At 40.8% G+C, this 26,251-nt stretch overlaps 3 protein-coding genes, 1 non-coding gene and 1 pseudogene across 9 annotated transcripts in view; 2 read left to right on the top strand and 3 right to left on the bottom strand.

Annotated features, from left to right (window-relative positions):
* The window catches only part of Ipp (intracisternal A particle-promoted polypeptide), a 45,305-nt gene extending 31,636 nt beyond the window's left edge, over positions 1–13,669 (top strand). For all 3 annotated transcript variants that reach the window (XM_057785504.1, XM_057785503.1, XM_057785505.1), the window contains exons 8-9: positions 5,168–5,388; positions 12,419–13,669. In XM_057785504.1, the coding sequence (XP_057641487.1) occupies positions 5,168–5,388; positions 12,419–12,643 (446 nt within the window). In that variant the 3' untranslated portion in view covers positions 12,644–13,669. The remainder of the gene's footprint in view (positions 1–5,167; positions 5,389–12,418) is intronic.
* LOC130883544 (glutathione S-transferase P-like) lies at positions 8,700–10,167 on the bottom strand (annotated as a pseudogene).
* On the bottom strand, positions 9,143–9,249 carry LOC130884552 (U6 spliceosomal RNA). The gene has a single exon (XR_009058073.1). It is a non-coding gene; the product is annotated as a U6 spliceosomal RNA (small nuclear RNA).
* A 1,249-nt stretch (positions 13,670–14,918) lies between the features above and the next one.
* On the bottom strand, positions 14,919–20,967 carry Tmem69 (transmembrane protein 69). 2 transcript variants are annotated; one of them, XM_057783899.1, is made up of 3 exons: positions 20,345–20,967; positions 18,566–18,678; positions 14,919–16,972 (listed from the first exon to the last, which is right to left on the bottom strand). In XM_057783899.1, exons 2-3 carry the CDS (start codon positions 18,605–18,607, stop codon positions 16,259–16,261), a joined length of 756 nt encoding a protein of 251 aa, XP_057639882.1. In that variant the 5' UTR covers positions 18,608–18,678; positions 20,345–20,967; the 3' UTR covers positions 14,919–16,258. The 2 variants fall into 2 exon arrangements, with proteins under 2 accessions (XP_057639882.1, XP_057639881.1); XM_057783898.1 differs by lacking the exon at positions 20,345–20,967 and adding an exon at positions 19,439–20,336.
* A 157-nt stretch (positions 20,968–21,124) lies between these two features.
* Gpbp1l1 (GC-rich promoter binding protein 1 like 1) overlaps positions 21,125–26,251 on the top strand; it is a 42,533-nt gene continuing 37,406 nt past the window's right edge. The window contains exon 1 of one of the 3 annotated variants that reach the window (XM_057783894.1): positions 21,125–21,362. The gene's annotated coding sequence lies outside the window, so the exon portion shown is untranslated. Of the gene's footprint in view, positions 21,363–21,503; positions 21,785–23,198; positions 23,218–26,251 lie in introns of those variants that run through there. The other 2 variants (XM_057783895.1, XM_057783896.1) reach the window with 2 other exon arrangements.

Genomic DNA, 26,251 nt, shown 5'->3' with positions numbered 1-26,251 from the left:
GAGTTAATTCTAAAAGGAAAATTGAGACTTTGTCAATTAGCAGAAATTGACCTGGCAGAAATTATAGTACCTTTAAATAATGGTGAAATTGACAAATTATGAGTAGAAAGTGAACCCTAGAAAAGGGCTTGTAGTAATTTTTTGGGAGAGATTATCAACAACTAATCTCTCCAAAAGCAAGAAATTCAACTTATAAAGAAAACCAACTGGATTCTTCCTTGCACTTTCTGGGACATATCAATAATTGGAGCTACTACATCCTATATTGATGCAAATAAGTCAGGAAAGGCAGGTTACAAAAAATAATCTTTAAGTAAAGTGGAACAAAGCCCTTTTGATTCTGTTCAAAAGTCAGAATTATATGCTGTTCTCATGGTGCTAAGGGAGTTTAAAGAACCTCTCACCACAGTTACCAATTCGCAATATGCAGAATTGTTTTGCATATTGGAACCACTGAATTTATACCAGATGATACAGAATTGACTTCATTGTTTATTCAGTTACAGGATATAATCAGGAACAGGCATCATCCCATTTACATAATGCATCCTATCCCATACTTGTCTGCCAGACCCTCTAGCACAAGGTAATGCAGAATCAATCAATTATTGATTGAACATGTGCTGAAGACCTTAGAATTTCATAAAAAACATAATGTCAATAACAAAGGTTTAAAAAAATTTCCATCAATGGCAACACGCTAAGGAGATTATAAGGAAATGTCCTACTTGTTCTTTGCACAACCAAACACCACTACCTACAGGAAGTAACCCAAAGGGTACTCAAAGGAATGAAATCTGGCATCTGAATGTGTTCCGTTTTGTAGAATTTGGAAAACTAAAATATGTATACCACACCATATCTATTTAGATTATCAATGGGAAACTACTTTGAGTTCAGAAAAGTCTGAATCAGTAATCATACATTTGCTAGAAGTTATGGCCATCATGGGTATGTATACCTGCACAAATAAAGACAGTGTTTCAACATATGTCTCTAAGAAAATGAAACAATTTTTTGCTTATTATAATATAAAACATATTACAGGTATACCACACACTCCTACAGGGCAGGCAGTTATAGAAAGTCACATCAAATTTTAAAGTTAAATAAATAGTGTTAAATAAACAGAAAGGGATAATAAAGACCCCCCAGAAATATATTGCATAATGCTTTATTAACTTTGAATTTCTTTTTTTTTTTTTTTTTTTTTTGAATTTTCGAGACAGGATTTCTCCGCAGCTTTTGGTTCCTGTCCTGGAACTACCTCTTGTAGACCAGGCTGGCCTCGAACTCACAGAGATCCGCCTGCCTCTGCCTTTAACTTTGAATTTCTAAATTCTTTTTTTAAAAAAATATTTATTTATTATGTATACAATATTCTTTCTGCGTGTATGCCTGAAGTCCAGAAGAGGGCACCAGACCTCATTACAGATGGTTGTGAGCCACCATGTGGTTGCTGGGAATTGAACTCAGGACCTTTGGAAGAGCAGGCAATGCTCTTAACCGCTGAGCCATCTCTCCAGCCCCTGAATTTCTAAATTCTAAAGAGAAAGGAACAACAGCTGTGGAGAGACATTGGATAATAGAAAAAAACTACAGAATTAAATCAGCTGGTATACTTTAAAGATGTACTGACCTCAAAATGGAAACCAGTAAATGTGTTAATTAAGGAAGGGGTTTTGCTTTTGTTTGTACAGGAGAAGAAAAGCTATGGATACCATGAAAATTGATAAAGATTTGATTTGAACAAGAAACACCTTAATTAAAAGAGATGATAGTTCATCAAACAGCATGGCCGTCTAATCTAAACTAACCTATAATACTAACAGATGCTTTTCATTTGATCAGATATAACTTGCCAAAACAGAATAGCCCCAAAATTAGGGTTGGGAAGGTTTTTTTTCTGTCTTTTCAGGAGAATAATGGAATCCAGCTAAGGAATCCAAAGATTACTGGACAAATGAGACATCTAAAGAAATGGGACAAATCATCCGGAAAAAAATGTCTCAAGAAAAAGTAAATTGGCCTATTGTTATATCACATTTCCAACAGGATAGAATTTCATAAATCTTCCCAAGTGTTTATTTCTGCTGTTCTCTACAGACATATAATGCAAGTGGTCTTTTTGTAGCTCCAGTCTAATTAAAGATTAAAGCTGGCTTTGGAGTTGGAGTGTGACTCTCCTTCTTTAAATGCAAACATGCTTATTAAAGTGAAATCCGCTGGGCAGCGGTGGCGCGTGCCTTTAATTTCAGCACTTGGGAGGCAGAGGCAGGTGGATCTGTGTGAGTTCGAGGCCAACCTGGTCTACAAGAGCTAGTTCCAGGACAGGCTCCAAAGGTGAGAAATCCTGTCTCGAAAAACATAAAAACAAAAACAACAACAACAACAAAAAAGCCAAAGCAAAATATCTGAGATTAATAGTTGTCTTTTTATCTTGTATTTTATTTATTTATTTATTTATTTATTTATTATGTATATAATATTCTGTCTGTGTGTGTGTTTGTAGGCCAGAAGAGGGCACCAGACCTCATTACAGATGGTTGTGAGCCACCATGTGGTTGCCGGGAATTGAACTCAGGACCTTTGGAAGAGCAGGCTTCTCTGGAGCCATCTCTCCAGCCCCTTATCTTGTATTCTTATATTCCTCCAAATATAACAAATATCCATGACCCACCAAATAATAACCAAAATCCTCCCACAACCCTCCTCTTGGGATGTAGACATGGTTTTCTCGACAGTTTCCTGTTGGCTATGGATGGAGGCATCTTTAGAGGCCCTGAGAAAATGTGAGGTAATGGCTAAGTCCTCGGAAGACCAGCCAGAACCTTTGTGATAGATATCACCTGTCAAATTTCAGGAGGTCTCCCTTTATTAAACTGATCCATATTAACCTGGAACTAATTCACAGCCTCTTGTTTCCGGAATGTGGAAATAAAAGTAAAACTGCTTCTCCAAAGAAATGCATCAAAATCAGTACAATAACAGAGGATTCAGCCTCCCTATTTATTTCTCATCTCACATGGCTTTTTTCTTTTACTCTCTCTTTTAAAGACTATTTTATTTTCAAGCTATTTCTTTCTTTCTATACTATTCATACCCCTTTTCTGTCTTTGTTTCTCAAGCCTACACACATTGTAAAACATACCGGAACCTGCTTAGAGATTTTTCTGTCTGGACTTCTTTTACTGTGTACCTTCTAGCCTTTTTTTTTAATCCAGTAAAAAAAACTTTAAGCTGCCAAGCTACACCTGTGTCCTCTACGCTGCTGTACCAACTGGCTCTGCCTGCCTATCATTTTGTGAGAGCCAAGACTAAAATTTGCATGTGGGTTGGAGGTGCATGACTAGACACTGCATTCAACCTTCCTAGCTGTAGGAAGCTGGTACCTATGCTGCCACAAGCATTTTTTCACTTAGCTTGCCCTGCCAACTGAACAGCAGCACCTCTTAAAGGAGCCACGCCCTTTTTCTTTTTCTTTTATTTTTCAATTTCCTCTGATTCTACATGGAAATATGGAACCACGTTGGAAGCCAAAATGTTGTGGTGTTTTTTGTTGTTGTTGTTTTATTTTTACTCTTTGACTCTTTGTGTTTTGGGGGCGTGCCACTAAGTTCCCAAATAAATATACATAGAGGTTTATTACTTTCTTATGAATGCCCGGCCTTAGCTTGGCTTGTTTCTTTCATTCTTTTTTTTTTTTTTTTTTTTCTGTAGCTTTGGAGCCTGTCCTGGAACTAGCTCTTGTAGACCAGGCTGTCATTCTTTTTTTTTTAACATTAGTTATAAACTGATTGGCGTAGTATCTCAGGCTTCTTATTAACTCTTACAACTTAAATTAGCTCATTATTCTTATCTATGTTAGCCACATGGCTCAGTATCTTTTTCAGTGAGGCAGTCACATCTTGCTTCTTTTCTGTGGCAGGCTCACAACTCACTTGGCTTGTTTCTAGCCAGCTTTTACCTTAAATTATCCTGTCTATCTTCAGACTCTGGGCTTTTACCTTTACCCTATATACCTTTCTTTACTTCTTACTCCATGACTGGCTGTGTAGCTGAGTGGCTGGCCCCTTCTTTTCTCACTCCTTGATCTTTTTTTTTTTTTGGTTTTTCGAGACAGGGTTTCTCTGTGGTTTTGGAGGAGCCTGTCCTGGAACTAGCTCTTGTAGCCCAGGCTGGTCTCGAACTCACAGAGATCTGCCTGCCTCTGCCTCCCAAGTGCTGGGATTAAAGGCATTCGCCACCACCGCCCGGCCTCTCCTTGATATTTTCTTCCCAGATTTTTTTCTCCTGTTTATTCTCTCAGCATGCCAGCCCCACCTATCTTTCTCCTATTGGCTCTTCAGTTTTTTATTAGACCAACAAGGTGTTTTAGACAGGCAAAGTAACACAGCTTCATAGTGTTAAACAAATACAACATTAAATAATGCAACACATCTTTGCATCATGAAACAAATATTCCACAGCATAGACAAATGCTACACATCTTAAATTAATATTCTACAACATTGTAGCCACTAGTAAGTATCCAAATTGGTTTTGAGCCGGGCGGTGGTGGCGCACGCCTTTAATCCCAGCACTCGGGAGGCAGAGGCAGGCGGATCTCTGTGAGTTCAAGACCAGCCTGGTCTACAAGAGCTAGTTCCAGGAGAGGCTCCAAAACCACAGAGAAACCCTGTCTCGAAAAACCAAAAAAAAAAAAAAAAAAAAAAAAAAAAAAAAAAAACAAATTGGTTTTGTACCATCTTTGGTTTAGAGATCCATAGACAAACACACAAATTTTTTATTTGTGTGTTTTATTAAAAAATAGGAAAAGTTCAGATATTCAGAAGTAGCTATTTAGTAAAATATATATTTGAGTGTATTCCATTATTGTCATTTTCTCTCATAACAACATCTAAGTTATTTTTCCAAAGTAGAGAAAAAGTACCAAAGTCAGTTTGTTTGTTTGTTTATTTTAATTTTTTAAAAGACAGGGTCTCACTATGTAGCTATAGCTGATGTCTTGGAACTCACTATGTAGACCAGGTTGGCTTTGAACTCAGAGAGATGTGACTGACTCTGCCTCTTGAGTGCTGGGATCAAAAGCATTGCCACCATGGCAATCTTTTGAATAGAAACTATCTTTTGAATAGAAACTGAGCCCAAATCTTCCATTTTTCAGGTTTAATTTATGTTATTGGAGGAATCAGCAATGAGGGACTGGAGCTTCGTTCTTTTGAAGTTTATGATCCTCTTTCTAAGCGTTGGTCTCCACTTCCTCCTATGGGGACCAGAAGAGCATATCTCGGGGTGGCAGCACTCAATGACTGCATCTATGCTATTGGAGGGTGGAATGAGACACAAGATGCTCTTCACACTGTAGAAAAGTACTCCTTTGAAGAGGTAGGTTGGATGATTTCAAATGTTTAATGTCTTGTTTTCTTTCAATACCTGTTAGATCTGTAGTGATGTATTCTCTTTCACTCATTATTTTGATCATTTATCAACTTATCTCTTTTTTTCTCTTTCCTCTCTTTTGGTTTTTCGAGACTGGGTTTCTCTGAGTAAACAACTTACCTGGAACCAAGCTGACCTTGAATTCTGCCTGCCTCTGCCTCTCAAGTGCTGGGATTAAAGGTGTGCACCACCACTGCCAATCTTTCTTACTCTTTTAAAAGAACCAATTTTAATTATCACTATTTTTAAATTTCTTTTAGTTGCTGTTCATTTTTTATTGAATTATTTCATTTTTACCTTTTCTTTCTTGTGTATTTTGGATTTTTGCCTTTTTCTAGATCATTAAACTAGAAATTGAGATGACAGATTATAAATCTTCATTTTCTTATTTTTAAATTTTGGTGTGGGGTGGGGACTGTAAAGATTGTTCACTGGTGAAGAGCCTTGGCTGCTCTTGCAGGGGGTGACCTAGGGTCAGTTTCCAACACCTGTGTGGTGGTTTACTACTGTCCATACACAGTCTCTTCTTCTAGCACATATGAGTGTGTTTGTGGCTTCCGTGTGTGTTCAGATATCTGCAGAGGTCAGATGAGGACATCAGCCCCCAGGAGTTAGAGGTATAGATGGTAGTGAGCCATTAGATATGAGTGCTGAGATTTAAATTCAGGTCCTCTGGAAGTAGCAAGTCCTCTTAACTAATATCCATCTCTCCAGCCTCTCTTCTTTCCCTTTCATTTATATATTTTATTTTATTACTATTTCATTCTTTTTTGAGACAGAGTCTCACCATGTATTGTTGGCTGCCTGGAAAGTTGCTGTCTAGATCAGGCTGGTCTCCAACTCATTTTCCTCCCGAGGGCTGGGTTTAAAGGCGTGTGCCACCACATGTGGCTTCTTTCATTTTCAAAAAATAACTTCTGGGGGCTAGAGAGATAAAACATCAGCTTAGAGCACTAACTGCTATTCCAGAGGACCTGGATTCTGTTTCCAGCACCCTTATCAGACAGCTTATAACTGTCTATAAGTCCTAGTTCCAACACCCTTTGGCTTCTATTGACACTTGGCCACATGTGGTACACATAAACTCATGCAAGTGAAAACACATACACATCAATAAAAATAACCAAATCTTTTGGTCTTTTGAGGCAGGGTCTCTCTATGAAGCCTTAGTTGGCTTGGAACTCATAGGAATCACCCTACCTCTGCTTCCCTAGTGCTGAGATTAAAGCCATGTACCACCTAGCCAGGACAAATAAATAAATCTTTAAAAAATAAGCCGGGCGGTGGTGGCGCACGCCTTTAATCCCAGCACTCGGGAGGCAGAGGCAGGCGGATCTCTGTGAGTTCGAGACCAGCCTGGGCTACAAGAGCTAGTTCCAGGACAGGCTCCAAAATCACAGAGAAACCCACCCTGTCTTGAAAAACAAAAAAAAAACAAAAACAAAAAAAAAAAACAAAAAAAAACAAAACAAAAAGCCTCAAAACTTTTTCTTTTTTCTTAAAGAGGGTTTCATTATATAACACTGGAAGGCCTGCAATTCCATATTTAGACCAGGGTGGCTTGAACTCACAGAGTTTTGCCAGCCTTTGCCTCCTGAGTGTTCGATTGAAGAAGTATTTCACCCAACCTTAAAAAAAATTTTCACTATGGAAAAAATCACTCCTTGTTCTCAAGCTATACATATATAAGAACTTAATTCTTATAAATGTTATGCATATTATAAACTCTATGTGATGATCCTTGGAATAAATTTTCTATGTTCAAATAAATCTGGGAACTATTATACACTATATTATTTTCTTGGAAATATTAAGGATTTTGTTAGCATAAGTCTTTAAAAACCTCTAAAAGGAACTGGTGAGATGGCCCATGCTCCCAATTTACTCAGGAGATCTTGTCTTTTTATACTTTCTACTTCCCATGTAGATTAGATCTATGTAAGTCTCTCTTAGTGTCTGCATTGTTGTCCTCTGGGATTGTTGTTTGTGGGTTGGCTTTCTTTGCTTTATGTTTAAAAACCACCTATGAGTGAGTACCTGTGATAATTGTCTTTCTGTGTCTGGGTTACCTCATTCAAAATAATGTTTTCTAGCTCCATCCATTTTCCTTCAAAATTCAATCTGTCATTTTTTTTCTGCTGTGTAGTACTCCATTGTGTAAATGTACCACATTTTCCTTATCCATTTAGGTCGTTTCCAGGTTCTGGCTATGACAAACAAAGCTGCTATGAACATAGTTGAGCACATGTCCTTGTGGCACGATTGAGCATCCTTTGGCTATATACCCAAAAGTGGTATTACTGGGTATTGAGGAAGGTTGTTTCCTAATTTTCTGAGAAATCGCCACACTGACATCCAAAGGGGCTGTACCAGCTTGCATTCCCACCAGCAATGCAGAAGTGTTCCCTTTTCCCCACAACCTCTCCAGCATAAGTTGTCATCAGTGTTTTTGATCTTGGCCATTCTTACAAGTATAAGATGGAATCTCAGAGTTGTTTTGATTTGCATTTCTCTGATGACTAAGGATATTGAACATTTTTTTTTAAAGTGTCTTTCAGCCTTTTTAGATTCCTCTGTTGAAAGTTCTCTGTTTAGGTTTATATTTCTTTTTTTACTGGATTATGTGATCTTTTGGTGTCCAATTTCTTGAGTTCTTTGTATATTTTGGAGATCAGACCTCTGTCTGATGTGGGGTTAGTGAAGATCTTTTCCCATTCTGTAGGCTGTTGTTTTGTTCCTTTGCTTTACAGAAGCTTTTCAGTTTCAGGAGGTCCAATTTATTAGTTGTTTCTCTCAGAGTCTGTGCTGCTGGGGTTCTATTTAGGAAGTGGTTCCCTGTGCCATCAGCTTGCTTTCTTATAGAACCCAATATAATCAGCCCAGGAACGGCAGCACCCACAGTGGGATAAGCCCTCCCTATCACTACTAATTAAGAAAATACTCTACAAGCCGGGCGGTGGTGGTGCACGCCTTTAATCCCAGCACTCAGGAGGCAGAGGCAGGCAGATCTCTGTGAGTTTGAGGCCAGCCTGGTCTACAAGAGCTAGTTCCAGGACAGGGTCCAAAACCACAGAGAAACCCTATCTGGAAAAACTGAAAAAAAAAAAGAAAAAAAGAAAAGAAAAAAGAAAATATAGCTAAATCTTAAGGAGGCATTTTCTCAGTTGTCCAACAGGGCAAACTCCAAATTTTGCATTTCTATGTCTCACTGATGTCAAAGGGCCTTTCAGATTTCCAACTTCTTTCAGCTGTTTTGTCTACAACATACTTCTCTCTCTTGGCTGGTTCTGTAACTGGTCTGCAGCTCCCTTTTTCAGATTTCCTGCAACTCTGGCATCTCCAACACCTTGGGATCTAAAGAAATCCAGGCTTTCCCTCCACAGCTTCAAACGTAGCCTCTCTGAGCCTCCATGTAGGGACAACCCTGATACACACTTGGCCTCAGAGGCTAAAGCCACAGAGGATATTCCACAACCCTTTTCCTGTATCTTTGACTCTGAAGCTAGAAGAACATGACTGAAGCTGACAAGTTCTCCTGCTTGATGGGGTTGGAACTTGTCCCTCTTGTTCACTTACATTTGCATCCACTTTCTGTTTTCAATTGTTTCTTTCATTGCTTCATCTTTTCTTTAATTCTTTTTCTCAAGTTTAGAAGCTTAGCATGATGGAGTCTTTTTTTTTTTTTTTTTTTTTTTTTTTTTTTTTTTTTTTCTTTTTTTTTTTTTTGCGTGTCATCCTTGCGCAGGGGCCATGCTAATCTTCTCTGTATCGTTCCAATTTTAGTATATGTGCTGCCGAAGCGAGCACGCATGATGGAGTCTTACCCTGAAGTCACCACTCTCTTTATTCCATTTAACATCAGGCTTTTCTTTAAATTTTTTTTTCTGTCTTATAAACTGTATTAGTCCTGGGGAAAGAGGGACAAGCATTTCCTGTCTTTTTTGTCCATTACTGTTAGCTGTTACCATTGATGGGACTGTGCACACGCTTAGGAGAGAACAGGAAACATGCTTGGGAGAAGACAGAAAGGCCTTGGTCTTGGGCCAGGCACTGAGATGTGCCACAGAGGCAGAGAGAAATTGTCCGGGCATCCAGGGACCAGGGCCTGGTGGATCAACAACAGGTCCAGCGAGTTGTAATTAGCAAAGGAGATCTGGTCGTCCACGATGAAGGCTTTACCTCCCTGGTTCTGGGACGACGGTGTCTGAAAAGGCCTCAGGTGCCCAGGCAGGACCTTCCCACATCATATTTGGTGTAGATGAGGGTGCCATATTTGCAGTGAAGGTCTTCTACCCCATTCATATTCACCTACGCAGTCTCCCTCTGGTCTTTCCTATAAAGCCTGCCCAAAGGATTGGTCCAGGTGCCTCAAGATGGCATTAGAATGCTACAGGGTGAAGTCTCCATCCTGAAACTTGGGAGGCTGCTTATACAGACAGGTGGGCTTGAGCAAGTCTTGCATCCTGGTCTCTTTGGTAACTTCTTCATTCCTTCCAGCTCCGGCCCTGGTCATCTAGCATTATGTGCATGGCCTCACAGCACCTCCACCTGGGAAGTGTCTACTTCCACCTGGGAAGTGTCATGGCTACTGCCTAGAAGGAGACATGGATTCAGTACTGTGTAGACAGTGACAGAGCTTGGGCATGGACGCCTTTTCTTCGAACTTTTTATCTCCTTGAGCACTGGACTTTGCTTTAGTACACTTCTTCATGTTCCTTTCCTCTTAAACTGTATGTTTTATATTTTTCCTTGCCCATGTGCTCCTTTTCCATTGTAGATCTGCATAGAGTGACCACTAGAACCATGTAACACAGTTCAATACTAGACTTTCTTGAAATCTCTGCCAATGCCAATAATCTAAAACTCTTCAATTTATCCTCTGAATGAAAAAAAAGAAATATAGGGCTGGAGAGATGGCTCAGAGGTTAAGAGCACTGACTGCTCTTTCAGAGGTCCTGAGTTCAATTCCCAGCAACCACATGGTGGCTCACAACCATCTGTAATGAGATCTGGTGCCCTCTTCTGGTCTGCAGCATATATGTAGGGAAAACGCTGTATACATAATTAATAAATAAATCTTTAAAAAAAAAGAAAAAAGAAATATAAATGAAAGGACTGGTTAAGAAGAAAGTTTATTGTAGATAAGGGGGACAGTGTAGGTAGAGGCAGAGACATCTGGAAGAGTCCAGAGTAGACATGACCAGACTGAGCTGGGCCATGTAGGGAGGGAGGAGAGAGGGGAACCAGGTGCAGCAGCCAGGATGTCAAAGGTACAAAAAAGGGTGGGTAACCAAAATGTCTGGATTATATAGGGAAGAACCTCTGGGGGAAGGGCAGTTCAGGGTAGAGAGCAGGGTATGCCAGCCATACTCTATTAAAAAAAAAAAAAAGACTGAGGGATGAAGTACAGAAAGTAGCTGTATTCTTCACCAGAATATCACAGGAATGGTCTCTGGACCACCTATCGCTATGTTCTTCCCCTCTGAAACTTGTTGGACTGAGCCATCATATTTTACATTGCTTCCAGCACCACCATCTTGCATGCTCCTACTAGTTATGGCCATTAAACCCAGCTTAAAGCATCCATCTGATTTTCTTTTCCAGAGTCCCAAAGTCTTCCATATTCCTCCAACAAACAGCATGGTCAGGCCTATCACAGCATTACCCCACTTCTTGGTACCACCTTTTGGTTTACTCACTGTTTTAATGCTGTAAAGAGACCACAACCAAGGCAACTCTTATGAAAGAAGTCATTTCATTGGGGCTTGCTTACAATTTCAGAGGTTTAGTCCATTATCCTCATGGCAGAGAGTATGATGACATGCTGATAGGTGCTGGAGCAGAAGCTAAGGGCTACATCCTGATTCAGAGACAGACAGACAGACAGACAGAGAGCACCTAGGGCTGGTATGAGCCCACCCCTAATGGCACACTTCCTCCAACAAGACAACACCTCCTAATCCTTCTAATTCTTTCAAATAGTACTATTCCCTGGTGATGAAACTCAAAAATACCACTTTATGACCATTATTATTCAAGTCAGCACAAGTTCTTTTAACTGCTGAGCCATCTTTCTAGCCATCTAAATAAAAGTTTTGCAGAATCTTTCAAAACTAAAAAGCCCTCTAATATATAAGCTTTGTTTCCTTGAAATTTTGTCATCCCTTTGTTTGAATATATTACTTGCATTTCATGAACTTGGGTTCTCAGATTGCTATCTTAAATAACTCCTAAGCATTTTAAAAACTTATTTATTTTTATTTGTATGGGTGTTTTGCCTGCATGAATGTCTTACATCATATGTATACAGTGCCTGTAGACTCCAGAAAGAGTGTTAGGTACTCTGGAACTAGAGTTACAGACTGTTGTTAGCCACCACATAGATACTGGGAACTGAACCTTAGTCCTCTGCAAAACCAGGCAGTGCTTTTGACCACTAGGCAGCTCTCCAGTCCCTCTACATGATTTCTAGATCATTACCTGATCTTTAGGGTTGTTGTTGTTGTTGTTTGAGACAGAGTTTCTCTGTGTAGCTTTGGAGACTGTCTTAGAACTTGCTCAGTAGCCGGGCAGTGGTGGCGCACGCACCACCACCTGCTCATATTTTATAGTCAGATATATTTAACTATTCTCTAGAATTACTATTTTATCATATCTGCCAAAAAGTTTATTTAAAAATGTTGTTAGCTGAGCAATGGTGGCACACACCTTTAATGCCAGCACTCAGGAGGCAGAGGCAGGCAGATCTCTGTGAGTTCGAGGCCAGCCTGATCTACAAGAGCTAGTTTTCACGACAGGTTCTAAAGCTACAGAGAAACCCTATCTCAAAAAAGCAATAAATAAATAAATAAAAAATGTATATACTTACTTTCTTGGTTTGAATTTAGACATATAACGACTAGGATATATGATTTCAAGGAGATTTTCTTATCATTTTGTGACAGTACTAATGTTAATTCTTTTCTCGCTTTACTAGGAAAAGTGGGTTGAAGTTGCTTCAATGAAAGTGCCCAGAGCAGGCATGTGCGTTGTGGCGGTCAATGGTCTCCTGTATGTTTCTGGAGGCCGCTCTTCTAGCCATGATTTCTTGGCTCCAGGTACCTTGGACTCAGTTGAAGTTTATAACCCTCATTCAGATACTTGGACAGAAATTGGTAACATGATCACTAGCCGCTGTGAAGGTGGTGTTGCTGTACTGTGACACAGAAAGCATAAAAGTTCAAGTAGCATTTGGAAATGTAGGTTCTGACCTGTTGTAAATCAAACTTGTATTTGTGATATGACCCTCTGATTCTTTTGAGGATATGTATTGAATAGATAGATAAGAGTGATTTTTTTCTAAAGTTTGAATGTGAATAGATATGGAATATATCTTAATAAAGAACTCATAAATTTGCCAAGCTTAACAACAATAGAAATGGTGTTTATGCCTTACAGTTATTTAGTTATCAATATAATCCTAATTTTAAATATTGTTTAGAAACTTCTGGGAAATAGTGCCTTTGGCTACTTCTCTAGTGCAGTTCAAGTTGTAATATAGCCTGTATACAATAAATGATCATCTCTGAGACAGTTTAAAAATTTCTATTATAATTCACAATTTAGTCCAAAACATAGTTTCCATGATGTGATTTAACCTATAGAGAAAAGCTAGTGAAACTGTACTTCAATGGCAGGACTTTTTACCATCCCCAAATAAAAGCATTAGACTATTAGGAAGGGCATATAGTAAATATCCATTTGGATTTTGTTTGTTTGTTTTTGAGACAGAGTATCTCTACATAGCTCTGACTGTCCCAAAACTTTCTACATAGACCAAGCCTGCCTCAAAGTCACAGAGATTTGCTTGCCCCTGCCTCCCAAGTGCTGGGATTAAAGGTCTATATCACTATGCCCAGCATATCTAGCTATTTAGATAGGTAAGCTTCTGCTTTTGATAGTCTGAGAGATTTTACCAACTCATATTTTTTGTTTTGATTATAAAAAGTTTTACTTTTTAAAATTTCTATGTATGTGTGTGTGTGTCTACTTGTCTATGTGCACCTTGTGTATACAGATGCCTGCTGAGGCCAGAAGAGGATGTAGTGTCCCCTGGAACTGGAGTTAAGGTGCTGCCTGATGTGGGTGCAGGGTACTGAACCTTAGGTCCTCTGAAAGAGCACCAAGTGCTTCTACCTTTTGAGCCATCTCTCTAGTCCCCCATGATGACAGTTGAGTTTTTTTTTTGTTTTGTTTTGTTTTTTTGTTTTTTCGAGACAGGGTTTCTCTGTAGCTTTGGAGCCTGTCCTGGAACTAGCTCTTGTAGACCAGGCTGGTCTCGAACTCACAGAGATCTGCCTGCCTCTGCCTCCCAAGTGCTGGGATTAAAGGCGTGCGCCACCACTGCCCAGCCTATCTGACACCTTCACACCAATGCACATAAAATAAAGTTAAATAAAAATGTTTTACACAATATATATAGTGTTTTACCTGAAGTTTTGTCTGGGATTTGGCATTATAGATGGTTTTAAACTGCCATGTGATTGCTGGGGTCTTCTGGAAGAGCAGCCAGTGTTCCTAACTGCTGAGCCGTCTCTCCAATCTTTAGAGAAGTTCTTGATTGAAACAGTGTGCAATGGGGATAAGAATTCCCCAGGCATTATTATGTGCTTAGAAGTTTCTTCTTTATTTTCTAGTCACCAAGATTATGTTTAGTTTTAGGAAGAGGTGCTTTTGTTAGATTGCTAAGCTTTGTTTTACTTGTACTTGGATAAGCCTATGTAATAGCTTAGTATAGTGCTACTGCCTGGTGGCTTGGAGAAAGATGAATTGTAGTTACAGCTTTTTATGTTTTGTTTTTTGTTGGTTTTGATTGTTTGTTTTTGTTTTGGGGATAGTCTCACTATGCAGCCCAAGTTATCCTTGAACTCTCAACAGTCTTCCTGCTTCAGCCTTGTGAGTGTTGGGTAACAGGTATGAGCCATCATACTTGGCTCAGTAGGTACACCTTTGAGCATCTTTAATCTGAAATCAAAGAACTTTTGAATGCTGACACCCAATGCAAAAAAATACTTTGAACTTGTTTCATTTTTTATTTCTGATTCTCAGAATAGGGATGCTCAGCTGATAAATGCTACATAAATAGTCTAAAACTTGGTGTATTATAAAGTCCAAAACACTTCCAATCCCAATCATTTCAGATCTTTATCAAGGATTTAACCTGTACATGTGGAATTTTTATAGACAAATATTGTGAGTTATAACTACCTTGGATCTAAAACTGCTTCTGGATCTTGTTTCCCCTGGTATCATTTTTTTTTTTTTTTTTTTTTTTTTTCCCGAGACAGGGTTTCTCTGTGGTTTTGGAGCCTGTCCTGGAACTAGCTCTTGTAGACCAGGCTGGTCTCGAACTCACAGAGATCCGCCTGCCTCTGCCTCCCAAGTGCTGGGATTAAAGGCGAAGAGTATTCTTTTCATGAAATGTGACTTCATATTTCCAAGACTCTAATAGAAGATTTTTCAATGTCTTTTATTGTTCTCAATATAATTCAAACCCTGAAATGTTTAAGTAGATGACTATACAATTCACAAAAAGATGATGTAAACTAACCTCATATGACACAATAAAGGATTAGGTTTTTCAAGATGAGTTACTTAGAAAATAGTATTTAGAATGCCAGCACTTGGGAGGCAGAGGCAAGCAGATCTCTGCGAGTTTTAGGCCAGCCTTGCCAACATATCAAGGTCCAGGACAGCCAGAGTTGTTAGTGAGACAAACAAACAAACATTTTTTTGTGTGTGTTGTTTTTCAAACAGGGTTTCTCTGTGTGGCCCTGGCTGTTCTGGCACTTGCTCTGTAGGCCAGTCTGGCCTTGAATTCAAAGATCCACCTGCTCTTGCCTCCTGAGTGCTGTAATTAAACATATGGACCAACATCACTTGACTAAAAGAAGTAATTTTTAGAAATGAAAAAAAAATGGCCATGAAGAATAAATTCCCACCAGTGGGAGGAAAAAAAGAGCCAAACAAGGAACCCAGGTGTGATGCTAACACGCAACTGTACAAGCGAGAGATAAAGGGCTCAGGCTCAGTGGTCAAGAACATGTATTGTTAGCCGGGCGGTGGTGGCGCATGCCTTTAATCCCAGCACTCGGGAGGCAGAGGCAGGCGGATCTCTGTGAGTTCGAGGCCAGCCTGGTCTACAAAAGGACAGGACAGGCTCCAAAGCCACAGAGAAACCCTGTCTCAAAAAACCAAAAAAAAAAACAAAAAAACAAAACATGTATTGTTATGGACTCAAGTTTAATTCCCAGCCAGACGCTGAGAGGCTCAGAACTGCCTGTCTGTAACTCCAGCTCCAGGGACTCCAATACCCTCTTCTGGTCTCTGAAGGCAGTATTCCCTGTGAACACATGTCCCATAGGCAGTGTACTTTGTGAACATATGTCCCATGACATAACTGAAAAAAACCTGCAAGTTTCCAAGACTTACAGTCAAGTAGCAAATAATATCAATAATGTAGTTTATGTGGACTTTTCAGTTCCACCAGCCACTCCCCAAATAATCACACAGAGACTTAATATTATAAATGCTCAGCTGATAGCTTAAGCTTCTAGCTCTTATAAATTAGCCATTTCTATTAATCTATGTGCCCCAGGCTCATTTTACCTCATGTACTTACTTCCCATCCTGCTTCCTCTGACTCCACCCTTCTCCCCAGCATTCTCAGTCCCAAAAATCCTGCCTAGCCATCAGCCAATCAGCTCTTTATTAACAATGAGGGCAACACGTCTTCACAGTGTACAGAACAGAAGGATTATTCCACAGCAAAGTGGTTTTATTTTTCTACTTCACCAAGACTTTTGGGCCCTTTTTCTGGATAAATGCTTTTAAGTATTAAAGTGACTCCAAATGAGAAAAAAGCCACTAAAGTACTTACTATCCTCAAGGCTTTGAACCAGTGGGGATAATGTGGCAAGAGGAAAAGTTCATTGTGTAATGCTATGCCTAAACCCATTATTACTGTGACAGTGGCTTCACTGAGTCTTTCAGAAAAGAGGACAGCTACCCATGAAAACAGAAGAGGACTCATACTACTAGCTAAGTTAATGTAGTCTGGTTTGGCTGGACTGCTTTCTGGCAGGGCAAAGCCCCATCTAACCCCTCCCAAGAAAGCTAGGAAACCGGCTCCATAAGCCACCTGAGTAAACGCTAATATGGGGATATAAGACTTTGTTATGACCATGGTGAGTGGTGGAGCAATAAAGGGGACTAACCCCACCAGACTTATGTATAATGCTGGCTTTGGGCTATCAGGTAGGTAAGTGATGCTGCTTGGTGTCCTGGAGGAAACAACTGCTTCCTTCTGCTGTCTTTTAAAGTTGCACGGTGATGCATGATAGCATTGTATCTTGTTCATACACACTTGAAATGATGTCGAAAGCCAAGTCCTTGGCGACAAAGGGGAAAGGTTCTGCTGAAACGATGTCTTGGGAGAAAGTACATCTATTCTGCTGGCTCTGAGTCTCACTGTAAAAGGGTACTTTAGCAGCTGTAAAGGAAAAACAACCAGGAGACAAAGTTTAAAAATAAGAACATGTACACTGACATGCATACAGGCAAAACCCCATACACATATAATTTGGGGGTTAGAAAGATGTCTTGATGATTTAGAGCACTGACTGTTCTTACCCATTCTACATGGTGGCTCACAACCTGCCGTATTTCTAGTTCCAAGGAGATCGGACACCCTTTCCTTGCCTCCACATGCACTGTATACAATGGCACATTTATACACATTAAAAATAAATCTAGCCAGGCGGTGGTGGCACATGCCTTTAATCTCAGACAGAGGCAGGTGGATCTCTGTGAGTTCGAGGCCAGCCTGGTCTACAAGAGCTAGTTCCAGAACAGGCTCCAAAGCCACAGAGAAACCTTGTCTCGAAAAACAAAACAAAATAAAAAAATTCTAGCAGCTCCACGGCCTTGCTCATGGAGAGTTCCAGTATGGAGGCCCACATTAGTGATGCCCACCACAAGCCCAATAGACAAATGGGGGACCCTTCCTCGGAGAAGCTTAGCTCTCCACCTGTGTCCCCATGGCCTCAGAATGAAATCTGTGAACCTATCGTGCTCCACATGGAAACCTGGGTGGCAAAAAGGATCTTTGGCCCAACACAACCCTCAGTCCCATTAGAGCCGTTCAATGGCAAGATTTGGTTGACAGTGGACACTGTCGACTCTGGGAACGTAGCTGAAATCAGCATATATGGGAACCCTCTCTAAAGCGTCAAATGAAAAATGTTCACTTGCACATGGAAGCAAACCCTAAGAAGAGCTTGGACAATGAAAGAACTTGAGGAATTCTTGACGAACCGTTCCCCAAACTCAAACCACCCTCAAGAACCGAGGCAAGAGGCACTTGCTGACTGACAGGCAGACCTGTTTTCAGCCCGTGAAGGTGAAGAGAAACAGATTCTTAAAATTTGTAGAACTATTCAAATATAAAAATGACCTCTTTTTGGCCTGTTATTTTCATCACATACAATAAAGCAAACTTATAACCATCAAAAAAAAAAAATCTAAAAGGAATTTTTTTAAAAAAGGAATTATTTAAAAATTAAAAAGGAACAGCTATTTAAGAGTCTTGGTAAGCCTTCAAAAACATGCTAAGAATGATCTCATGTAGGCCTTTATTCCTTTTGTCTCCAAAAGGAGAATGCTTTTCCTTCAGCTACCTACATGGCCATTCCTTCATTTCTGACCCTTCTATTTATGTTATAAAATCCTGTCTATTATTTTCTGGTAGGACTTATTCTCACTTGTGTGTGGGTGGGTGCCCTTAGACTTCAAGTCTTTTAGAGCTGGAGTAACTGGTTGTAAAACCATCCAACATGGGTGCTGGGATCAAACTAAGGCCCCAGCAGGCAAGGCCGAGCTATCTCTCCTGTTCCTTTTTGTTGTCGATATTCCCTGTTCTTCTTCTGTAATGTATAGTTCTCCACAACAGTTTCTACTTGACATAGCAAATATTTTACTTATGCATAATTTACTCATTGTTCTCCTTCCTCACTAGAATACATGAGGTGTGTGTGTATGTATTTTCCCTAGTCAGACAGTTATTGACAAATAGTGCTCAACTAACCTTTGAAGAGGCTCCAGAAAATTTCCGGATGAAGGGAAGCATACTGGTCTCTATTCAGTCTTGTTCCAGAAGATGCAGTGCTGATTAATATAGTCTGCAGCTGAGTGGGATAGCTGAATTTGAAGCAAAGGTGTTTATACAGAAAACAACGTATCACTTTCTTGTCCTCATTTTATGCATTAATTTTACAAAATAATAAATCCTAAGAATCTCTTCAATAGAACATGATTTCTTTTGAAAAAAATTCTCAGAGTAACATTAAGGAAATACGACACCCCCCCCCCCAATTCTAGTTTTGGCTGTCCAAAAAGAGCAATGTGCAGAAACTGAATATCTGGATTTAGTAAACATCTTTACCACTTCCTTAGGTGCTAGTCTTATCTTTAAAACTCACGGTCATAACTTTTGTTCCCATTAACTATCGTCTTTAATTATTGTCTACTTCAGAGCTTAGGAATTACTACACTTACAATAATGATAGCAGCCACAAATATAGCTTAGGTGTGAACCAGGCAAGGTAACTACATGTTTTACATATATTAACTGTATACCTTTTAGAACTCCGTAACGCCTGTACCACGTTATTTTCCAATTGGGAAATATTTAAAGAAAGTGTTAGGCTGAAGCCTAGAGTCGTCAGATCATGCGGATTAAGGACAGAAAGCCCAATCTACGTGAAAACGATCAAATATTTTCATGTCAATGCAATAAGCACACTGAGCATCTCAAGCCATTTTTGAGATAGGAGCGGAATTTAGGAGCAAGGATTCTTGAGACGCCTAGGATGACAATACATCTACTATTTACCAGCCCTTAGTGACCCCGCCCCCACCTCCTGCCCAAAGCGTACCCTTCACAGTCCTTAATACATACTTGCCACCATCACGCGGCGGAAGATCTGAACAACAAATTCAACCAGAAAGAGAACTTCCGGCCACTGGAATCACACAACCCCACTTCCTGAGATCAGAAAAATGCGTCCGGGTGGGAACTTACTACAGCAAGTTCCGACTCTCCTCTTTCCGTTTGGGGGCGCTTCCCTCCCTCAATTATTTTATATTATTTTTATATTTGGGTGTGTTCGTGTACTTGAGTGCATGTGCCCACTAAGATCAGAGGTGCGGATCTCCTACGGTATAGTTGCTGGAAGCTCAACTGGAATTCTCTGTAAGAGCAGTAAGCGCCTTTAATCACTGAGCAGCCTGCAGCCCCGGGGATTAGTTTAAAATTTAATTTTGATTGGTGTTGACTTCAAGGTACTTTACTAGTCTCTATTCCAGGATTCGTAATATATCTAGCAGTTCAGGAAGGTAGGGTACAATTTCTGAAACAATCCCATTAATGGTAGCGGAAAGAGGTAGGAGACTTCGAGTTAGACCAATTAGTATCCACGGAATTTTTTTTTTAAGACAAGATATTAGTGTGTTACTCTGCTGGCTTGGAACGCTTAACTTTGCGAAAAACAACGGGGCTTTGCAGAAATGAAAAAAAAAAGTCTTCCTTTTTTTTGCATTTGAGTCCTTTATTACTGTGTTTACTTCCACTCTCTTTACTGTAACTAAGAAGAGAGGCTTGGGCGCAAAATGCACACTGAATTAAGGTGTGGCGTTAAGGGCCTTGGATGTCATCCAGGAAGTCTTTTTTTAAAAAAATATTTAGCCACTGTGCGATTTCGTGCCTCCCATCTGCCGTCAGTCAGCCAAAAGAACAGGCACCAAGCAATCTGAGCGTTCTTGGATCTTTGTGCAAAAAGCTGAAAACAAATCGGAGCTCATTTACTTAGGGGCCCACTGTGGCCAATTCCTCCACTCCTCTAGGTACTACAACATGCAGAAGTTTTAGGTTCTAAAAGTGAGAGACGCGGCTGGCTACCGAGGCCTTCACATTTATTCACTTCTCTGGTCTGGTTGCACCGTCTTTTCCTGTCGTCCAATACCCAATGGAGTGTTAATAGGCCCAGGAGTCTTATTAGCAAAGACCTGGCTGGACCAGAATTCCAACCTGCGCCCGGGTGGTTCCTTGACGCCTGCAATGCCCAAGAACTACAACTCCCGGCGGGTAGCGCGCCCGACACCGCTGCGCATGCTTCTAGTGCTGGGGGTCTATGGCACACCAAGGGCCAGAGTCTCAACGACGCGCACACGTGAAAGGAAGAGCGAGAGGTGTGCAGGGGTCGGAAAACACGCCCTTCCGTAACTGCTTTGCTAGTTCTGGTAGTTAGCGAAGTATCTGGCTTACGCGTGAGGTGTGAGAAGGCGAAGAAAGAATGGGCGGGGAAGAACTGGTACAAATAGACCCGCCCATGTTCACGTGCTCCCAGGCCGGAGTCCCGGCGGGGAGCTTTAAGGGGAAGTGCTGAGCACGGCTGGTCCCCGCCTCACGAGCGGCGCGAGAAAGGCGAAAGGCTTTGCGGAAGGGCGAGCCGGCCACCCCGCTGTCGCGCTGAAGGGCGCCGGGGTGGGGCGGGGCGGGGCATTACCACTGCGGGAGCGGACCAACGTTTCCTGAGCGAGCGGCGGTAGCCCGCGCTGGGTCACCGAGGCATGGTGGTGCGCCTGTGCGTGCGCCTTTGCTAGTGGGCGTGTGGGAGGCGGGCCGGAGCGGCAGGGGGCGGGTCCAGCTGGTCGCCGCTCCTCCTCCGCCCGCTCTGCCCCCTCCTGAGCCTTGTGGGCCGGGCAGCCATTTTGGGAAGAGCTTTGTTATGGTTGTGGGCTAGTCACCTCTGCTGGTCGGAGAAGCCGGGGACGCCTTCTTAGACGTCGCGACTCGCCCTTGACCGTAGCCCCGCCGCTGCCGGGTGAGTGCGAGTTCTGCACATCGAGCAGAAGTGGCCCTCGAGTCGCCCCGGCACGGGCTCTGCCGGCCGCCCGGCTGGCCGTCTAGGAAAACTAGTTGGAAGAAGGTCTTGCACAGGTGGTTGGCGTAGGTCCGCCCGGGGTGGGCGAGAGGAAGTGGGAGTCGTCTCGCTGGAACGTCCCCCTCCCCCCAACGGGAGGAGCCTTGCACACTAGCGTCGCCGCGGCGGTTCCAGAGCGCTCCGACTTCAACTTCGGTTCTGGGTCGGAAACGCTCACCTGCGGCTCCGGCTCCTTTCCAAGAGTTCCGGCTTGGTGGTGGTGGTGGTGTGACTTCGTTAACTCCTTTCCTTCCCTTTCCTTAAAATAAGAGCCGAAGGCTTCTGTTTTCCAGTTAAGAGAAACTTAACGAGGGAAAAGTCGTGTAAGTCAAGAGTGGGATATCTAGGGGAAAGGGAACTTTCACGCCCTTGAGTTGGGGTTCTCCGGGTTAGTGAGACCTTTTCCTTCAGATCGTCTTACCAGCCCGCTACCAAACTCCGTCTCGTTGGGAAGGAGGACTGATTGGTTTTGAAGTGGCTTGAATAGTCATTTTTATTCCATGCTAAATCTCCCCAGCCTATAAAATTTTTAAAAAAAATACTGACTCTAAAATGGCTGTAGCCTGGGGAAGTACCCTGTTTAAATGCTTAAATACAATAACATTTCGGTCGTTTTTTCACTATGGGACGTTAACTGGCCCTTGTTGCAGTTGGCCTCTTTGGAGCGGGTAGGTGAAAACAAAGGTGAGGTTCAGGAAGTTTACTTCTAAAGTTTACATAAGAAAGGGTGCGGTTTTTTGTTTTTGTCTTTTTGGTAGTAGCGAATACTACTGAAATTGTGCTGTGGTACCAGTTTTGTGTGCCCATTTTGTGATCTGAGGTTAGTTTGTATAATGTGTTGAGTAGTTTAACTTTGATATCTATTGCTTACTTGGAAAACCTGAAGTTAGTTCATGGGTTTTTTTTTTTTTTGCTTAGTAATAATCGTTTTCCTCTGTAAATCTCATATAAAAACTGCGTGTTTGATATCAGCAGACCGAAATTTGTAGTTTGTTGGAGATCTCCTGTTTTTTAAAGGTCGTTTTCACCTCATTCCATGAAGGGTATGAGGTGTGTATAAAGTAACAATTTTGCAAATGAAATAAAATAGAAAAATGATTTTGCAAGTGAAAACCTTCAGGAGTGGAATGCCAGGTGGTTGTACCTTTAAAAAAAAGTTCTCTTTCTGTTGGCTCAAAACAAATAGAAACAAGAGCAAATTTTAGTTTTTGGAAAGGTGTGATTGAACTGAAGCTGTTAACCTATTCGAAAAATAAAATCGAATGCTAATTGTGAATGGATCGATAAAATCCATTCACAAGATAATCTGATCTTCCAGAGAGTTGGTTTCAATTACTTTCATACATTCTTTCAAACAGGAAGTTTTTTGTCTTTTTTTCCCAGGAGTTTTATTATTTTATGGGTATGGATATTGTGCCTGCATGTATGTCTGAGTACTGTGTACAGGTATGTGCAGGTCCTACTGAGGTCAGAAGAGGGCATTGGATCCCTTAGCAATGGAGTCGGGCAGTTGTGAGTCCCATGTGGGTACTGGGACTCAACCCTGGGAGCTCTGGAAGAACTCTTGTGTTTTTTTATTTTTATTGTGTTGTTCTTCCAAGAAAATCATGTTAAGTTCTTCCAGAAGTGATAAGTTCTTGCGTTCTGTTTTGACAGTATTTCTTACAGCCCTCGGGGGAGGCCTCACTTGAAATTCACCTGAACTCTACTTCTGAGGGGCCCTTTGTCCCTCTCGACATTCTTTCAGTTGATTATGGTATGCTTTCAGAGTTCTTAAAATTGGGGAAAGGGAATGGGAAGCCTTTATTTTGAATTAACAATTTTTAAAAAGATTTTATGTGTACAGTGTCTGCCTGTATGTATCCTATAGACCAGAAGAGGGCACCAGATCTCATTACAGATGATTGTGAGCCACATGAGATTGCTGAGAATTGAGCTCAGGTCCTCTAGAAGAGCAGCCAGTGCTCTTAATCTGAGCCATCTCTCCGGCTCCTAATTTAACAATTTTTTTCTTTTGGATCTTTCTAGACAGGGTTTCTCCGTAGCTTTTGGTTCCTGTTCTGGAACTAGCTCTTGTAGACCAGGCTGTAATTTAACAATTCTTATCTTTGATTATTTAAAGTCTTAGTTGAAGAGAAGGGTACATTCAACCATTTCGATATATGCATGTGATAAGAAATCTTGAAATGTATTTCTCTCTGTGTGTATACATGTATAAGTATATACATTTTTGGGGGGACAGAATCTCAGTATGTAAAGCATTGGTTCTCAACCTTCCTAATGCTTCAGTAATTACTAATTTCTGAATTTGTACAGTTCTTCCCAATACAGTTCCTCATGTTGTGGTGAGCCCCAACAATAAAATTTTACTGCTGCTTCATAACTAATTTTTTTCTGCTGTTATGAATCATTATGTAAATATCTGATGTGCAACCCTCATGGAGTTCATGAGCTCCAGGTTGAGAGCCACTGATGTAGAGCCATGCTGGCCTGGAACTCATAGAGATCCATCTTCTTCTACCTTTCCAATGCTGGAATTAAGGGTATGCACCACCACACCTAGCTACTTTTTGTTTTCAATGTGGGGCATTGAATTTAGAGTCTAGTGCATGCTACAAGCATACTATCACTGTTCTATATGCCACCAATTTATTTTTATTAATTTATTTTATTATTTAACCTTATAAATGTTTTGCCTGTATGTATGTATGTGCACCACATGTATGTATGATATCCTTGAATGTCTGAGGAGGGTCTTGGATCCCCTAGGACTGGAGTTACAGTTGGTTGTGAGCTACAATGTAGGTTCTTGTAATTGAACCCAGGTTCCTCTGCAAGAGCAAGTGCTCTTAACCACTGAGCCAAATCACTAACCCCTAAAATTTATTTACTTATCTATCGTTTTTTCAAGGCTGGGTTTCTCTGTATAATCCTGACAGTTCTGGAACTACTTCTTTAGACCACTGACCTCGAACTCAGAACTCAGACAGCCACTTGCCTTTGCCTTCCAAATGCTAGGATTAAAGTCATGTGCCACCGCCACTCAGTTCTGTGTAGTTTTAAATCTTCATTGAAAGTTAAAACAATTCACAATCTTCTTTCAGAAGATAACTTATCTTAATTTTATGGATTAAGACCAATGTGTCTGTGAGAGGCTGCTGCCCCAGGTGTTTTTTGTTTGTTTGTTTGTTTGTTTGTTTTAGGCAAGGATTTCTCTGTTTAGTTCTGGCTGCCCTGAAACTCATTTTGAAGACCAGGCTGGTCTCACAGAGATCTACCTCTGCCTCCCAAGGGCTTGGATCAAAGGCATGTGCCACCATGTCTATCTCAAAGTGCTTTCTATTTATTGGCTTAATTACTTTGTGATGATAATGTGGGTTTGGTTTTTTTTTTTTTTTTTTTTTTTTTTGCTTGTTTGTTTGGGTTTTTTGTTTTTGCTTTTCTGATACTGAAGATTGATTGAACTGAGTGCTTTTTAGATGATAACCAAGCACTCTTAATTGTATCCTTAATGTTATTTGAGACTAGGTCTCATTAATTTGCTATAGCAGGTCTTGGACTGTGAACCTCCTGCTTTGCCTCCTCCTAAGTAGCTATGATATCATGTGTACAACATCATGCCATGTTAAGCAGATGTTTTATTCTTTACTTTGCACATTTGTCTACTAGCCAGTTGAGGCCACAAAAACCTAAGTGGACGGTCATGGTGCTTGACTTGCTGCATCTCTGTGTGTGTGTGTTGTGATCTTGTTAGTTGGTTGAGGGTTTTTGTTCTGTGTGTTTTGTTTTGAGACCTGTTCTCACTCTGTAGTCCTGGTTGGCTTGGAATTTGCTGTGTAGGCATTAGTTGGCATCAAACTCCAGAGATCTGCCTACTTCTGCCTCTAATGCTTGAGTTAAAGTACATTTGACCTTAGTAGGTTTTTTGTTTGCTTAGTTTTGCATTGATGGAGGTTGGGCTGCTTGCCTTTAAACATGAAAGTCAGACTGTTGTAATATTAAGGGTCATGAACCATTTTAAAGCATCCTGAGATGAGACAAAATTTAGGGTGGACAAAATAGCTGTCACGCTTGAGAGGACCTGAGCTTGATCCCTGGAATCTGTGTGGATGTTAGGAAAACCATCTCTAGTAATTGTACTTTGATCTCCACATACATGCTATATAATACAAAAAGAGAAAAGACAAATTTGAGCTGGGGAGATGGCTCAGGGCATGAAGTATTTGCCTTACAAGCTTGAGGATTTGCATTTATAAAGCCAGAACTCATGAAACCATTTCTAGTCTGCTGTCCAGTGTTCCTACAAGGAAATGGGGAACAGGAGAATCCCTGGAAGTACATGGACATAGTAGCCTGGCAAATGTAACAGCAAATGAGACCCTGTCTCAGACAAGGTAGAAGACATGGACTGACACTGGAGATTGTCCTCAACCTCTAGTGTGCAGTGGCATATATCCACCTGCGTTCACAAGAACACACACACAAACCACATTCACAGACATATTTTTCTTTTTTTTCTTAAAGGGCACATTTGGTTTTGTGTCTTTTTATACAAGTGGGAGGGAGGCTTTTAGTACACAGATAAGATAATATTTATAAGTCATTGTAGTTGGTACTATTTGGCATTTGTTTAGCATGTAGCTGTTTGTGCTGGAGATCTAAAACCCCAGGTTACTTCCAAATCAAACCCAATGATTTCTGTTTGCTACTGAAGTCTGACTCAAACAAAACTAGCCACAGTCAAAGAATTAAAAAAAAAAAAATGGTTCTTAGACAGGCAACTTTGGAAG

Source organism: Chionomys nivalis, chromosome 11 (assembly GCF_950005125.1).
Source record: "Chionomys nivalis chromosome 11, mChiNiv1.1, whole genome shotgun sequence".
Classification (NCBI taxonomy): Eukaryota; Metazoa; Chordata; class Mammalia; order Rodentia; family Cricetidae; genus Chionomys; species Chionomys nivalis.
This window is presented reverse-complemented; position numbering and strand designations above follow the sequence as displayed.